Source organism: Oncorhynchus keta, chromosome 6 (assembly GCF_023373465.1).
Source record: "Oncorhynchus keta strain PuntledgeMale-10-30-2019 chromosome 6, Oket_V2, whole genome shotgun sequence".
NCBI classification, from domain to species: domain Eukaryota; kingdom Metazoa; phylum Chordata; class Actinopteri; order Salmoniformes; family Salmonidae; genus Oncorhynchus; species Oncorhynchus keta.
In genome coordinates this window covers 22828736-22846772 of record NC_068426.1, presented here as the reverse complement: position 1 = coordinate 22846772, position 18037 = coordinate 22828736, and the positions used below count along the sequence as shown (strand labels likewise).

The 18037-nt window shown below is 43.2% G+C and overlaps 1 protein-coding gene across 3 annotated transcripts in view; it reads left to right on the top strand.

Annotated features, from left to right (window-relative positions):
- LOC118385245 (hamartin-like) overlaps window positions 1-7307 on the top strand; it is a 39384-nt gene extending 32077 nt beyond the window's left edge. For all 3 annotated transcript variants that reach the window (XM_035772224.2, XM_035772222.2, XM_035772223.2), the window contains 9 exons: window positions 675-1308; window positions 1886-1929; window positions 2964-3130; window positions 3458-3640; window positions 3757-3867; window positions 4029-4151; window positions 4419-4606; window positions 4760-4936; window positions 5085-7307. In XM_035772224.2, coding sequence (XP_035628117.1) covers window positions 675-1308; window positions 1886-1929; window positions 2964-3130; window positions 3458-3640; window positions 3757-3867; window positions 4029-4151; window positions 4419-4606; window positions 4760-4936; window positions 5085-5772 — 2315 coding nt within the window. In that variant the 3' untranslated portion in view covers window positions 5773-7307. The remainder of the gene's footprint in view (window positions 1-674; window positions 1309-1885; window positions 1930-2963; window positions 3131-3457; window positions 3641-3756; window positions 3868-4028; window positions 4152-4418; window positions 4607-4759; window positions 4937-5084) is intronic.
- The last annotated feature ends 10730 nt before the right edge of the window (window positions 7308-18037 follow it).

Sequence of the window (18037 nt, the reverse complement as noted above, 5' to 3'; positions counted from 1 at the left end):
CACTCCAGAGAACGTGTTTTCACTGCTCCAGAGTCCAAGCTTTACACCACTCCAGCTGACGCTTGGCATTGCACATGGTGATCTTAGGCTTGTATGCAGCTGCTCGGCCATGGAAACCCATTTCATGAAGCTCCCAACGAACAGTTCTTGTGCTGACGTTGCTTCCAGATACCGTTTAGAACTCGGTGTGTGTGTGTGTGTTGCAACCAAGGACAGACAATTTTTACACGCTTCAGCACTCGGCGGTCCCGTTCTGTGAGCTTGTGTGGCCAACAAATTTGCGGCTGAGCCGTTGTTGCCTCTAGATGTTTCCACTTCACAATAACGGCACTTACAGTTGACCGGGGCAGCTCTAGCAGGGCAGACATTTGACGAACTGACCTGTTGGAAAGGTGGCATCCTATGACTGTGTCATGTTGAAAGTGACTAAGCTCTTCAGTGAGGCCATTCTATTGCCACTGTTGGTCTATGGAGATTGCGTGCCTGTGTGCTCGATTTTATACACCTGTCAGTAACGGGTGTGGCTGAACTAGCTGAATCCACTAATTTGAAGCTGTGTCCATATACTTTTGTGTGTGTGTGTACATTTCATAGAAATAGTCACCAATGACTCAAAAGCATGTTCCACTACAAGCCTCATGTCTCCCGTTTTTACTTCTCCAAAAACTCACCAGCTGCCATCTCAGAGGAGCTCCTGAAAATCACGGAGGACATGCAGGACTTGGCCGGCCTGAGGGTCTTTGACTCCCCGTTCTACCGCACCACCGAGACCCTGACAGGTACCCAGGAGAAGCCCCTGCCCAACCCCCCACTGGGCGGCCCCGTGTCGCCCCAGGACCCCCACAATGCTGTGTCGACCTCGGACAATGCACTGGAGAATGCCCAGGGGGCTATTGGTGGAGGTGGGGACAGTAGTAGGGGCTCTGTCCTGGACCAGTCCTGGTCTATTGAACCAGTGTGTCCTTTCAGCCCCATCCAACACCCTCTCCACCAGAGCCTCTCTGCCCTGGAGGATGAGGTGGCCAAGTTCAGTGGCCTTTTCTCGCCAAGCCGCCCAATGAAGAACCCCTCCCTGCCCTACGAGGCCCTGTTTGACCTGGCTCTGCCCCGGGCTGCATCCCTCTTTGTTGGGAGGAGGACGTCGGAAGCCCGGGGCAGAGCTGCCCTGGAGAGGTTGTGCCAGCAGCAGGAGGGACTGGAGGACAGGGAGGAGGAGGAGGGCGAGGGGATGGTGACTGCTTCCCCCCTGGAGGTGCTAGATCACCTTGTTCAGCAGGGCAGCGACACCCACGACAAGGTGCTCAAGAGGTGAGGGGCCCAGCTTTTAATATCTATCCGGTCACAACTGTCTGATCAACTTTATGCCAATCAGTCTCTATCAAAACCATTAATGGGTTGTCTTAGTACCTAGTCCAAGAACATGTGTTTCTGTGTGCTGTATGTGTTGGATGCAAGGGGAAGACTGAGTGTATGTGATGTGAACCTCGCTGGGTTCTTTCAGTCCACTTCCCTAGCCCACAGGACATGCTCAGTGGAGAACTACATGCTTTGTCTGACACACTCCACACACACACAGTCCTCACTCCTAAACCAATAATACAACAGCAGAGACCGTGTCAGCAGAGTTGGCGTTCTGTACAGAACTATCTGGCTTTGCACGTTCCCCCCCCCCCCACCTCTTTAGTATCTTCCCCAAAGATGAATGGCTGACCACGCCCTGTTTGAGGGATGTAATTCACTGGGACAGAGACCCTACACACGTGTGTCCAAGCCCAGATGGGTCGAGAAGGCTGGGATCTACCATTCGGGTCTTTTTTATATGGGGTCTGATGTACTGTCCCAATGCTGCCCCTGTTGAGCTGGCCCTTTTTCTTTTCTCTTACAGATTACCCTTGCCAAGCAAGTCAGCTGACTGGACACATTTTGGAGGTATAGAACCAGCACCAGAGCACTGCAGGAACACTGGACTACCATACAATGACTACAATGTAGTTTTCCTACATCATGCAGAAACAGAGGGCATTTGACAATATGCTCACACTTTTCTGCCATTGAAATCCTTTGGTGGGCTTCTGAAACATTTATTTTATTATTATACATTTTCGGGATGCAAACGCTTTCAGTAAATTTAAACAACTAAAACCTGATATAAAGTATGTAGAAACGATATGGGGGAAAAAATATTCTCTATCATCTTTGAGAACTAACAATCACCAAAGTAAAAGCTGGACAGTCATGGAGAATTTTTGTATAAAATATTCCAAAAACACAGCATCCAGCTAAACCCCTTTTCCTGGATCCTGGAAAAAACCTGGACTCATTAAGTACCTTGGAGGTAAAATAGCAATAATAAAGACAAGCAGAGTTCACATGATCCTAGATGCTATATGAGAATCCGATCCTCTCTGGATGGGTACAAGGGGCTCTGTCTTAACCATCTCCAGCTGCTGATCACTGTATAACAGCCTTGTCTGGGCCAAAACTCCCTCTCCGCTTGCCAAACATTGGAATTGAATAAGACCCCCTGGTTATACAACTTATAGAAGTAATATATAAGTGATTGTGAAGTCAACTCCACCAAGAGCTCCCGGAATGACTGAGGCCTCGGTGTAAAATTCTCATAATGTTATCTGGCAGTTTATTTTATGTACACCTACTCAGTTCCCTCTTTCCTCTGTTAGTTTGACTACATAGAGTGCACTAGTCATACAGCTTCAATAAAAGATGATGAATAATCAATGTCCAAGATACTTTTAGCCCATAATAGCAGTAGAGGGAGAGATGGAACTGTGAGTAGGAATAATCAGAAATAAGTTCAGAAATACAATCGAGCAACTCAATATTAAGTGTTCGTCATGTTTGGTACACTCCGTGTAAATAGACAGATAAATCAGGATAATAGACTATGACCACACCATTTTCCTGGTCATTAACCCTCTGTGTGCCTGTCCTCCCTGCCCCAGCCTCTGCTCCGTTGGAGGAGCTGCACACGTTGCGTAGCCAGCTGCTCCTGCTGCACAGCCAGCTGCTGTACGAGCGCTACAAGAGGGAGCAGCACGCCGTCCGCAACCGACGTCTACTGCGCCGCGTCATCAACGCCACTGCACTGGAAGAGCAGAACAACGCCATGGTAATCAACGCTCCTCCCTTCCCTGGATTTGTCCCGTAGCTTCTCAGAACCAGAGCAAATCTGTTTGGAGATTCCAACCTCCCTGACTGCCAAAGCGGTTACCATTCAAAGAATCCGAAAGAAGCAGGCGCCTGCTCTTGACCCATTTCACTTGGTTGTGTTCACTCACACATGCATGTGAGGGTTCAGTAGAGTATTGTAGGTTTTCCTCTGTGTTGCATATGGTGGAGAGAAACTGTTTTATTAAATCCTATGACATTGTAGATTACTTCAGAAACAGTGAGTGGTGTGTCATCCTGGCTCCCTGTTTCGTGTGTCTGCCTGCAGAAGGACCAGCTGAACCTGCAGAGTGTGGACGTGGTGACTCTGAAGGAGAGTCTGCAGGTGGAGCAGCAGCGCTGCAGACAGCTGTGGGACGACCGAGAGACCGTGGTCACCAGACTACACAGCCAGGTCCGCCAGCTACAACAGGGCCGGGACGACTACTACACCAAGAACCAGGAACTGCAGGTAGACGCATGACCACATTTACACACACAGAATATACAGATATACACAGATATACCGTATATCAAGTCTTCCATGAACTGTGTTGAATTATCTCTGCTCTGGAATGTCCTCTCCAGAGTCTGTTGAATGAGTATCAGAAGAAGATGAACGACCTGGAGGCAGATCTACAGAGAGCCAACAACAAGGTGTGTCACACAGGGCACCTTCTCAACCAGATGACCATCAAGGTGAGGCACTTCACCAAGCTCTACTTGCTCTGTAAAGTATCAGTCTTTATGTGCATCGATTAAAGGACTAAGAAGCTTGGTGTTTTGGTTTCCATAATTCAACCAAACAGAGGGCTTTGTGGAGTTTGTCTCCCTTCTGATTGGTTATGTGTGTTCTTCAGCTGAGCACCAGTGAGAGCACCCAGCAGCAGATGAGTTTCCTGAACAAGCAGCTGCTGCTCCTGGGGGAGGCCCACAAGCTGGATGTACTGCAGCAGCAGCACACGGGATCAGACAACACCAAGGTAGGGGGGGCCAAGGGACACCGACGGGGGGAATAACCGACTCGATAGTAGAGCATGTGTCGAATCTGAATCAGTGAAATGTTGCTATGGATTTCTCTTTCTGTAACCACCATGAGAGAATAACTCTCTTCCATATTGTGTTCCATTGTAGTAAAAGTTGTCTGAGGTCTGTTCCCATACGTATGTATTTGGAAAAGACCAACAACTTATAGATACCAAACTAGTTTACAGTCCCCTGTCGCCACCACCATCTCGCTATCCCTGCAGGAGGCCCAGATGGTGCAGACGTCCTGGGGGAAGGAGGTTGAGCGGCTGAGGCAGAGCCTGCTGCAGCAGGGCCAGAAGCTGGAGGCAGCGCAGCAGAGAGTGGGCGAGCTGGAGACTCAGCTCACCAAGAAGGAACACCTCATCGTGGAGCAGAAGAAGTTCCTGGAGGATGTCAAGGGCCAGGCCAAGTATGTGCGCTCTGGGTTTAGAGGTGGAAAAAAGGCCTCAGACTTATTTGCATCAACGCAGTTGGATTGTGTTTTTCTGTACAAATGTGTGTGTTAGCATAGCAGCTTGTCTCTGTAAGTGTGTGATATGAACATATCCATCGGTCTGTGCAGGGGCGAGCTGCAGGCGTCAGAGAGCAGGTACCAGGCCCAGAGGAGAGCGACGCAGCTCCTGCAAACGGAGCTGCTGCACCTCTATAGCAGACTAGAGATGGAGGGTCATGCCTGCCTTGCCACACCCTCAGCAGCAGGGGGCAGCAGTACCGATCCTGGTCCTCCTATAGACTCTTGGTAAGATGGCTGTCAAACTGTTAGTTGCATTTTCTTATTTTATTGCTGTGAATTCACATGCAGAAATGTGTATTTGTGCCATTGGAAGCCAAATGTATATTAAAGTAATCACCCTCCATGTTTTCCTCTGTCACTATGGTAATGGCAGTATCATGGAACCAGATGGACCTGTCACATTGGGGACCACTGAGTGGTCTGATGACAGCAGACCATATCAGTCCCCACGGGGCAACGGCAGCACTTTATTGCCAGGGCAACCAAAGGCGAACTCACCTAAAGCTCCCCCTGTCAACTCTGCCAGCAGCACCCAGGACATCCCCCCGCCTCTCCTTGTGGAGCCCTCTTCCCGTCCCCATGCCCCCCTGGCCGCCACCCCGCTGCCCCCTGACGCCGTCCCCCTCACCGTTGGCTCCTACCCCAGCGCCAACAGCTTCCTGGGCATGAGGGCGCGGGAGCTGTTCCGGAACAAGAGCGAAAGCCAGTGTGAAGAGGAGCCCCCCCAACTGGCCGGCCTTTCACAGGGCCTGAAGACTGAGCAGTGTCTGGAGCCCTTATTTCCCCCACTGGGGAATGCTCTGACATGTCCTGTCTCTGTCCCTGTCCCTGCCCCTACCCCTCCCCTTGTCCCTGCCTCTATAGTAGGGGCCCCTCTCACTGTGCCTGCCAAGGAGCACCCACCTGAAACCAGGCAAAGGGCTATCAAGCAGGAGAGTCCTACGAGGGAAATGGGAGGAGAAAGGGGAGGGGCAGTGGCAATGGCCAGCGAAGCACAACCCAGACAGCAACAGCAATTTAGGATCATGGACTACAACGAAACACAACAAGAGCACAGTTAAAGAGACACCAAACTGCGAGAGAAGAGGTTGTCTGGAGCAAGAGCTACAAGCAGTAGAACCGTAAGAGTTGAAGACAAAGCTCTGTTAAATTCAGTGTTATCCCATTCCCTCAAGTGGACAACAGGATTTGAACCACTGATTGATTTAATCCCAGATGTAAAGATGGGAATGAATGAAGGAAGGTTTAAATAAGGTCATTTTACAATCTACCAGCATCGACCACATTATCTATCTGGTCTGACTGCAGTTATACTTAGGCATTTTATATACTTAGACAGCTGGGAGTTATTTTTTTCCTGAAACAATTTCATATAAATAGAGACCCTAGTTCCAAATTTGTTGTTTGAAGTTATAAGAATACGCCATATTGGGTTCAAAACAAGTATAAAACACTAAGTATGAGGGCCTTTTCATTCATATGTATTAGTCTTGTAGAGTGTGAGAACGGGATGGTTATGAAAGCCTGGTTTTGGTTGGCTATTGTCTTGAGCACCTGTACTGGTGATGTGTGAAGGAGGTGGGTTGGGGTGGTGTGATCCTCAAGGCTTGGGGAGTAGCTGTGCCAAGTATGAGATTGTTGTCAATGAGTCCAACTCCTCTGCTATGCTTGGGGAGGAACGTGGGAGTTTGACTGTTTCATTGTAGATAAAATATAGGAGGATTGCTTTTTTTCCCCCCCATGCTGGTTTCATTATGTTCCTGACAGAAATTACCTTTAGTATGTGTTGAAGAGGGAGAGTGTATGCATGCATGCAAGTGTATGTTTAAGTCATGTTGCAATCATTTAGAAATGTTTTTTTTCTTTATGAGTAGTGAAAAATATGATACTTAAAGTACTTGTAACTTTCTGCAACTATTGTGGCTGATAACCACTTACCCTGACTTTAAATCAGACTTGTTATGTTAATTCTGACAAATCATTTGCAGTACATCAACCTGTGTGCAGCAGTATTTTCTGTTTAAGTTCACTAACCGAAAGTGTACGGAAAGACAGTGCCAAACATTTACCAGATATAGAATACAACCATTTCAAAATTACTCATTGACCTCACCAAGTGCTCCTATTCTAGTTCGGTATCTGGGTGTCTCTCAAAAGGGCTGATTGCTGTATAAAAGGTTTGCATGTGTCATCCTCTTGTCATAGCTACAGTGAGTCTGAAAAGAAAAACAAGTCTCTGCCAATTGATTCTTATTGGTCCTACTGACCAATGACAGTCAGAATTGCCTCTTTCTTTTGGGTTCTTCCATGTGTTTTAAATGGTCATAAATCCTGTTGTCCACTGTGAACTTCAGCTGTTATTCCCTCTGCCTTGCTATCTAAAGCATGTTCAACAATCCACTTTAATGCCAACAGTATAGTAGTAGGGGCTACAACAAACCCAAGATAGAAGGTCCAATCAAGCGTGGACTGAATGGAAAGCTTGACCTGGGATTCCTTTTGGAGCTGGAGATTTTGAGAAAACAAAGTTCTTTAAAAGCAGTTGCTTGCGTTTAACTGTGAACAATAAAAATCGTCTTCAATGTTTTGCACTACAGATCCTCTGAATGTTTTTCATTTGATTTTCTATAGTCACACAACTCTTACTTCAAGGCTCAAACTGATCCCTAAACAATTTTGTCTCCATTCCCCACTAGAGAGCACTGTTGTTCTAAATACTCAGCCTTTTTCCACAGTGGTTCAATCAACAGGTAAACCGGTCTGGTAGATTGGAGCGAACAAGTCCATAGACAATTATTGTCAAATACTGTCAGTGGGAGCTACAGGATGTATTTGTTTAAATACTAATATATATATATGAGTGAGGTGAAAAAAAGTATTGGATGCTAATTTTTGTACGTTTTCCCACTGACAGAAATGATCAGTATCATTTTAATGGTAGGTTTATTGTAACAGTGAGAGACAGAATAACAACAACAAATCCAGAAAAATGCATGTCAACGTTATTTATTTGCATTTTAATGAGGGAAATAAGTATTTGACCCCCTCTCAATCAGAAAGATTTCTGGCCCCCATGTGTCTTTTATACTGGTAACGAGCACACTCTTAAAGGGAGTGCTCCTAATCTCAGTTTGTTACCAATATAAAAGAAACCTGTCCACAGAAGCAATCAGATTCCAAACTCTCCACCATGGCCAAGACCAAATAGCTCTCCAAGGATGTCAGGGACAAGATTGTAGACCTACATAAGGCTGGAATGGGCTACAAGACCATCACCAAGTAGCTTGGTGAGAAGGTGACAACAGCGATTCGCAAATCCATTCGCAAATGAAAAACGCAAAAGAATTGTCAATCTCCTTCGGCCTGGGGCTCCATGCAAGATCTCACCTTGTGGAGTTGCAATGATCATGAGACCGGTGAGGAATCAGCCCAGAACTACACGGGAGGATCTTGTCAATGATCTCAAGGCAGCTGGGACCATAGTCACCAAGAAAACAATTGGTAACACACTGCGCCATGAAGGACTGAAATCCTGCAGCGCCCGCAAGGTCCCCCTGCTCAAGAAAGCACATATACATGCCCGTCTGAAGTTTGCCAATGAACATCTGAATGATTCAGAGGACAACTGGGTGAAAGTTTTGTGGTCAGATGAGACAAATGGAGCTCTTTAGCATCAACTCAACTCGCCGTGTTTGGAGGAGAAGGAATGCTGCCTATGACCCCAATAACACCATCCCCACCGTCAAACATGGAGGTGGAAACATTATGCTTTGGGGGTGTTTTTCTGCTAAGGAGACAGGACAACTTCACCGCATCAAAGGGACAATGGACGGGGCCATGTATCGTCAAATCTTGGGTGAGAACCTCCTTCCCTCAGCCAGGGCATTGAAAATGGGTCGTGGATGGGTATTCCAGCATGACAATGACCCCAAACACAAGGCCAAGGCAACAAAGGAGTGGCTCAAGAATAAGCACATTAAGGTCCTGGAGTGGCCTAGCCAGTCTCCAGACCGTAAACCCATAGAAAATCTGTGGAGGGAGCTGAAGGTTCAAGTTGCCAAACGTCAGCCTCGAAACCTTAATGACTTGGATAAGATCTGCAAAGAGGAGTGGGACAAAATCCCTCCTGAGATGTGTGCAAACCTGGTGGCCAATTACGAGAAACGTCTGACCTCTGTGATTGCCAACAAGGGTTTTGCCACCAAGTACTAAGTCATGTTTTGCAGAGGGGTCAAATACTTATTTCCCTCATTAAAATGCAAATCAGTTTATAACATTATTTTTCTGGATTTCTTTTGTTAATCTGTCTGTTCAAATAAACCTACCATTAAAATTATAGACTGATCATTTCTTGGTCAGTAGGCAAATGTACAAAATCAGCAGTGGATCAAATACTTTTTTGAATATATTGGGCAAAGCCATAAAATGAATAGTGACCGATTTATGCCGATATTTTGTGTGTGTGTGTGTCGTCGACAAAGCTTAGTTCCCTTCACTACTTGGTTCTATATCAGTCTGTAAAAGGAAAGGAATCATTGTGGGTATAACTGAGCAAGTATGATTAGTTTATCAAACATGTGCCTATGTATTTCATGAGTGAGTAAAAAAAAGATGGTATGATTAATTCACCAGTCCTCCACGGGGTCAGGGAAATTGATGCAGGATAATTGGGCACAGAGGGAATCCTTGGCAATTTGTGATTTAACATTTCTTGAGAAATTCGATGTCAGTGCAAATGTGAAATTGCTCCTCAATGTTCTCATAGATTCCATGAACATTTTAATATAAAATCTAAAGTATTTCCAGCAAAGGGTTTCTTCTCTTTTTGCCAACTTGAAATGAAGCCCTGTGAAAATGATCTGAATGAGGAAAAGTTCAAGTTAGAATTGGGCTCTAAGGAGAATGTCTATCTCTTACCAACAGTAAAGCCCTGTGGATAATATTTTTTTTTAGAGACAAAAATAGTAAAGTTTGAATTATTTCATAACAATTTTCAGAAATACACCTGTAATGCAGAGTATTACTTTGCTACATTGATTCTTACACAGTTACATTTTAGTCATTTAGCAGACACTCTTATCCAGAATGACTTTCAAAAGCAATTAGGGTTAAGTGCCTTGCTCATGGGTACATCATCAGTTTTCCCCCCTAGTCAGCTCGGGGATTGTAACCAGCGACCTTTCGGTTTCTGGCCCAACGCACTTAACTGCTAGGCTACCTGCCACCCTTAATTTCCAAACATCAATTAATACACTACATTACAGATGTTTCTAAATAGGTTAATACAGGGGTGCTAAGCAACAGAAGATATTTATGTATAAAATTGCAAGCAGACGTAGTTGCATTTACACGGGAAGCCCAATTCTGATATTTTTTTCCACTAGTTGGTATTTTTTCATATCAGATCTTTTTCAGAGCTGATCTGATTGGTCAAAAGACCAATTAGTGAGAAGGAAAAAAATATTTGAATACAGGCGAACACATCTCTCTCTTTTACAGCAACTATCTCCTGAATTAATATCCACACTTTCCAATGAACTGGAGCATCTGTTACATTCATGTGGCCAGTAAAGTTTTAAACTTTTCAATACTTAATGTCCTCCTTTTCCTAATAATATCATAATGACATATTTAATGACCAGGAAATGCTCTTTGAAGTTGCCCAGAAGAAGGTTTTCCTCAAGTAAGACTTTGTTTGAAAGTCTATAGGCACTTGACAACGTTCTATCCTATTATAATGAGTTTGAAATAGTTCTTTCTGTCCATTGCACTGGACATCAAACTCAAAAGTTTGTATTAATTCAAGATGTTCTCTTAAATTATTGCAATAATCTAAATGAATTGAAATCTAATTTAGAAAATACAGAAAATACTATGCAGCTGTTAAGTATCATGATTTGAATTTGATAAGAATTTATAGGAGAAATATTTAAGATAAGGAATTTATGCAGGATCAAGTTAAAATCATGATTATCTAAGTCTCCCTTTCAAAAGCCTAGTTCTATTTAAATGTTTGTGTTTATTCCACATGGTCACACACTGGATGAAAAATGCAAAACAAGAACATTTTTGGTAAGCATACTACATACTGACACTGTGGAAAATGGCTTCATTTGTCCTCATTAAAAGCTTAAAAGTCCATGAATAAATAATCATTAAAGAATATACTTGTTCCTTTTTTTAATACGAGGTCTTATGCAAAACACCCTAAAATAGACTCAATAAATATGCACTATAAAGTCTGTTTAGAACATGTGCCCTTCCCCCACTATCACATTTAGACAGCTGACATGCACCTCCACATCAGACTATATTGGTTGCTGTTTTTGGATGAAAAAATTGGACCTCTGAGAGGAGAGTTAATGCAATTAAATGAGGGTGGTGAGTCTCACTCTCTCGTTCTCTCTCTCTCTCTCTCTCTCTCTCTTGAATCAGTAAGCAAAGCAGATTCAAAACTTTAAAAAGGAGAGAAGAAAAGAAAAGAGAAAGAGAGAGAGAGAAGAGGAGCATGCACAGGCCAATCCCTATGGTTTAATTATTTTAATTATCTTTCCTCTTTCAGCTTTCCTAAAAAAAGATGCCATTAAAGGATGCCCGTTTGGGTTCATGTGATTTTAAAAAACAAGATGGAGGGAAAGATGAAAGGCTGCAGATGTCAGAGCTAATCAGGGGAGTTAAAACTGCTATTTGTGAACTGGGACGGTTTTTAAAGTGGGTAGAAAGATTTTTTAATTTTATTTCCTCACTTCAAAACACCTCCTTCCTCATTCTCTGTTACACTTCCCTCATACCCGAGAAGCTCTCTTCATTCTCTCGCAGCACACTGCCAGTGAAATGACTGACACAGTGCTTGATATTCTGGTGTGCTCTACAACACTGAGTCTTGGCAGGAGGGAGGGACATGGGAAGATTGCTAAAAGATTTTGATAGGATGTGTTTTTCCCCTAATGATACTGACTTTTCATTAAAAAAAAGCAATTATATGGGCAAGTGAGTAACATTAGCTTAGCAATTAGCATCACTGAAATAGATTTAGTTTATGATAGCAGTACTATCAAATGGAGTGTACCCCCCTCAATTCAAGGTATCTCCAACTAATAAGTACACTGAACAAAAATATAAATGCAACATGTAAAGTGTTGGTCCCATGTTTCATGAGCTGAAATAAAATACATATAATGCACAAAAAGCTTATTTCTCTCAAATTTTGTGCAGAAATTGGTTTACATCCCTGTTAGTGAGCATTTTTACTTTGCCAAGATAATCCATTCACCCAGGTGTAGCATATGAAGAAGCTGATTAAACAGCATGATCACTACACAGGTGCACCTTGTGCTGGGTACAATTAAAGGCCACTCTAAAATGTGCAGTTTTGTTACACAACACAATGCCACAAATGTCTCAAGTTTTGAGGGAATGTGCAATTGGTATGCTGATTGCATACTGACTGTCCACCAAAGCTTTTGCCAGATAATTGAATGTTAATTTATCTACCATAAGCCGACTCCAACGTCGTTTTAGAGTATTTGGTATTAGGTCCGACCGGCCTCACAACCGCAGACTACGTGTGCGGCGTTGTGTGGTTGAGCAGTTTGCTGTTGTCAACGTTGTGAACAGAGTGCCCCATGGTGGCGGTGGGGTTATGGTATGGGCAGGCATAAGCTACGGACAACGAACACAATTGCATTTTATCGATGGCAATTTCAATGTCACAGAGATACCGTGACGAAATCCTGAAGCCCATTGTTGTGCTATTAATTTGCCGCCATCACCTCATGTTTCAGCATGATAAGGCATGACCCCACGTCGCAAGGATCTGTACACAATTCCTGGAAGCTGAAAATGCCCCAGTTCTTCCATGGCCTGCATACTCACCAGACATGTCACCCTTTGAGCATGTTTGGGATGCTCTGGATCAACGTGTATGACAGCGTGTTCAAGTTCCTGCCAATATTCAGTAACTTTGTACAGCCATTGAAGAGGATTGGGACCACATTCCACATGCCACAATCAACAGCCTGATCAACTCTATGAGAAGGAGATGTCTCGCTGCTTGGTCACACCAGATACGGACTGTTTTTTAAATCCACGCCCCTACCTTTTTTTAAGGTATCTGTGACCAACAGATAGCTCTTTTTCACTCGGTCCACTCGTCCAAGTGCCGATGTATTTGTGGCATGATGTGAACAGTAGGAATTTGTGTCACTACCAAAGTCTAATGGTTTTAAATGAATGTTTTGTATTGTCTGGAAACTCACTTGTAGAATTCGCTTGCAGTAGGTCTCTTAAAAAAGAGAAGCCGTGCAAGGTTTTTAAACAAAGGTGCCTAGTTATTCTTCTTTTGTTGATATCAGGTAACGTGCAACCTAACCCTGGCCCTGATATGCAATGTCTCCAAACCCCCTCTGATTTTAAATCAAGATCTGGTTTTGGTATTTTTCAATTAAATGTACGCAGCCTGTTGTCAAAAAAATTGATGGGGTTAGGATTTGGCCTAAATCAACTGATGCTGATGTAATTGTGTCTTCTGAAACCTGGCTCAGCAAGTCTGTTTTTGATAAAGATATTTGTATAAGTCATTACAATATTTATTGCACTGATCGAGTTAAGAAAGGTGAAGGTGTGGCTATCTATGTAAAAACTAAATTCCCTGTAAGTGTGGCAAAGTCTGAAACTATTTGTAAACAGTTGGAATTTCTTGCTTTGAATATTGAGGTTTCAAAGGGCCTCTCTATAACTGTGATTGGCTGTTATAGACCCCCCTCCGCTCTCTATAACTGTGATTGGCTGTTACAGACCCCCCTCTGCAATGCATTTTCTTTTCTTTCTTTTCTTTTTACTAGGCAAGTCAGTTAAGAACAAATTCTTATTTTCAATGACGGCCTAGGAACAGTGGGTTAACTGCCTGTTCAAGGGCAGAACGACAGATTTTGTACCTTGTCAGCTCAGGGATTTGAACTTGCAACCTTTCGGTTACTAGTCCAATGCACTAACCACTAGGCTACCCTTGACGCACCTTATGTCTGAACTTATTTTCAGTGAAATGATCTTGATTGGTGATCTCACCTGGTGTTGGTTAAAGCCTGTGTCTGATGATTTAAAAATGTTTTGTAATTCTATGAATCTTACCCAGTTGATTAACTCACACACTCGCCCAAATCTGAAATGCCCAGATAAATCTACCCTGATTGATTTGATATTGACAAATGTTCCACATAAATATTCTGCGGTTGGTGTTTTTTTATAATGATTTAAGTGACCATTGTGTTGTTGTTGCTGTTAGAAATATTAAGGTTCCTAAGACAAACCCACGTTTAATTCGAAAGAGAAATTTGAAGTGTTTTAATGAGCAGGCTTTGTTTCAAGATTGAGTTTATCCCTGATGTGGAAACTGCCTGGAAATTCTTTCATGATGATTTTTTCCAAATAGTAAACAAACATGCCCCATTCCGCAGGTTCAGGGTTAAAGGGCGGGATAATCCATGGTTTTCTTCTGAGCTGTCTTGTATTATTCACGACTGTAATCTAGCCTGGGCTAAAGCAAGGAAATCATGTTCTGATGCTGATTGGCTTATTTTTAGGCAGTTACGAAACAAGTGTTCTTTTCTTCTCAGGAAGGCCAAGTCTGAATATTTTATGTCTGTTACCACTGACAACCTGAATGACCCTAGAAAGTTTTGGAAGGCTATTAAGTCTGTCTGTAACAGTAATGTTAATGAATTACCACCATGTGTTTTGAAGGACTCTGTTGCTGCATATGACAAAACTGAAATGCTGAATTGCTTCAACGAGCACTTTGTATCATCTGGTAGGCTGTTTGATTCAGTGTCCTCTGTCTCTACAACCCTGTGTGGATGAACCAGTGAGAGCTGGTCAAACTTTTAGCTTTTTGCCATTCTCAGTGCAGGTGGTACATAAAGCCCTGAAATCCTTAGATCAGAGAAAGCCTAGAGGTCTTGATCTTTTGGATCTCTGCGTTTTCAATCTGGCAGCTGATTTCATAGCTGAACCACTTACATCTCTGTTCAATCTAACCCTGGAATGTAAATGAAATCCCGAAAATCTGTAAATCAGCATTTGCCCTACCACTTTTAAAAGGGGGAGATCCAACTCTTTTAAATAATTCTAGGCCAATCTCAAAGCTGTCACCCCTGGTGAAAATACTTGAAACCCTTGTGAGTGAACAGCTAAAAGAGTTTTTATTTACTAACTCTATTTTATCAATGTACCAATCGGGCTTCAGGAAGAACCATAGCACAATTACAGCAGCCATGAAGGTTTTAAATGATATCACTGAAGCCCTTGACAAAAAACAGCATTGTGTCTCACTTTTTATTGATCTCTCTAAGGCTTTTGATACAGTTGATCATGCTGTGCTAAGGCAGAGGTTGTCGAGGGTAGGTCTTTCAGAGCATGCAGTTGCATGGTTTGCTAACTATCTGTCTGATAGAATTCAGTGCACTCAATTTGACGGGCTTGTGTCTGTTAAATTGTATGTCTTTAATGGTGTGCCCCAAGGCTCTGTACTTGGTCCTCTCTTATTCACTATTTATAAACAAAATGTCCAAAATGCGCAACTTCATTTTTATGCTGATGATACTGTTATTTACTGTTGTGCCTCATCTCTTCCAAAAGCTTTCCAGAACTTGCAAACTGCTTTTTATACTGTTCAACATACCTTGTGTCAATTGAAGATTATCCTCAATACTGACAAAACTAAACTAATGGTGTTTTCTAAAGCAAAAAATAGACCTCTGAACATTTCACCTATTACTACCTGCCAGGGAAAGGAGATTGAGGTTGTAACTTCATATAAATATCTTGGAATTTTAATTGATGACGGCCTCTTTTAAATAGCATATTCAACAATTTACAAAAAAAATTGAAGCTGAAAATGAGATTTTATTTTAGGAATAAGGCCTGTTTTTCTTTTGAAGCCAGAAGGAGGCTAGTAATCAGCTACATTTATGCCTTTACTAGACTATGGGGATATTTTATATATGAATGCTTCCCCTCAATGTTTGAGATCAATTGACACCCTTTATCATGGCACTTTGAGATTTATTTAAACTGCAAAACCCTTACGCACCACTGCACTTTGTATACCAGGGTGGGCTGGCCTTCTCTAGTCACTCGTAGGCTCAGGCACTGGTATACTTTTATTTACAAAGCCATTTTGGGTTTACTACCTTTTTATTTGGGCATTTTTATTGTTCAGAAATGTGGTGGGTACTCTCTTCGTTCGCTGGACTTTATCCTGCTAACTGTTCCAAATGTCCGAACTGAATTTGGTAAAAGGGCTTTTATGTACTCTGCGCCATCGTCTTGGAAAGCTTTACAAAATACTTTTAAACTGGAAGAACTTGTCCCGATTGGTATTTTTAAATCACTGATAAATGATCTTGAGACTGATTCCCTGACCTGTCAATGTTTTTAGTTTGCTGTTTTTGATTTTGTTATACTCTTGTGAATTCTATGGTTTTTACTAGATTACTTGTAGTTTTTCATGTTGTTTGTCTGTACTTTTTGTAATGACTTGGTGCTGCCTATCTTGGCAAGGACGCTCTTGAAAAATATATTTTAAATCTCAATGAGCCCTTCCTGGTTAAGGTTCAATTAAACAGATGCATATCTGTATTCCCAGTCATCAATTTTCTTGTGTTACTTAAAAATATATATACTTTAGTTTATTTAGTAAATATTTTCTTAACTCTATTTATTGAACTGCAATTTTGGTTAAGAGCTTGTAAGTAAGCATTTCACGGTAAGGTCTACCTATACCTGTTGTATTCGGCGCATGTGACAACATTTGATTTGATTTGAATTGATGTTGCGTTTACATTTTTGTTCAGTATAGTTTTATAGTCCGTTATATTGCCTCTGCTGCCAACTTACATGTTTGGTTCAAGCCTACTTTCTTGTAGAAATACTGTACATCAAATTGATCAGAATATAAGCACCTAGTCATACATTATTGACCATTTGGTGTTATGCTGAATGATATTATGCCTTACTAAATATATTCCGTTTTGAGAGCTTGACATTTGTTCAGGCCAGGGTGGACACAGAAGCAGCACAGGTGTTGAGCCACAGCACGGCGAGGAGAAAAGAAAGAAAAGATCCCCAAAGATCTACTTTCAAACTAAATCAAGCAGAAGGAATTTTCTATGTGTGTAGAGAGATGGACGGGAGCCCATGTAATATTAAAACGCCGTGTCTAGCAATGCCAACAGTGCCACTCCTTTCCACGGCGCCCGCCCTCCCTGCTTCCCGGACATCGGCTCTTCTCTCAAGGTGACACTTCAAAGCAGGAACACAGACGTGGCAGGCCTGGTTGCCGGCATGGAGCCAGCCCCCACGACTTTGCCTCTCTCCTTTCTGCCACCCTCTATCTTCCCCCCGCCTCAAAGACGCAGCGAGTACCCCCGCTGGGCTAGGTCAGCGCCAAGAATCACACCGCTTTGCACTCTGGAGCCCCTGTCAAAAACTCTACCCACAACCTTAATTAATTCCTATTGCAAACAGTTGGAATCTAGCTGCATCTTATGGGGAATTCTGGAGCCTCTTCAACAGAAGGCAGGCAAGGGAAAGGAGGATGGTTGGAGGGATGGCTCCAAATCATTATAATTTTTATGATTGGATTTCATATGCATTATTCTCAGTATTTCCATGGCCTATTTTAGATATCTTTCCCTCTAGTCATTCTCTTTGGGGTGTCTGTGTCTGGATGATTGGAACATATTGGGTAGCAGCATCTGAGAGAGACACACACACACACACACACACCACTGTCTGCATCAGCTGGGCCTGGGTCTATAATCACCTTTCAAACCTGGAGAGAGAATTTTACGGAGCACACCATGATCGATATTTGACGATCCGTCCTCCTACATCAACCCCAAATAAAAGGGGAGAGCATGAGACAGGGCAGTGGAGAGACGTCGCTGGGAGGTCTGTCACGGCCTGTTTGATGTTTGTGCTCATCAGTCTGTAGAGCCGGCTTCATGCGGGAAACAGCGGGTCATCCCTGTGTCACGCCGCCCAGAGCACGGCTGATGGTATCACTGTCGGGGCGGGTGGATTGGTTTTTCCATGACAGGAAAAGATGTATCCTTACGGCAAGCTGCGCTCCAGGTTTATTAGGGCCTGGGCTCCAACACCTTGCAGGTCGCTCTGCTCATTGCTCAGTTCAGACCTGCAGGTTGATGAGGATGAGAGCTCGTACAGTTTGGGCTGCTTGTAACCTGGAATCTGCAGCCAAGCCTTGGCTCGTGTCGTTACTGTGTTTTTATTCACTGCATGCAGCTCAGCTACCTGGAAATTCTT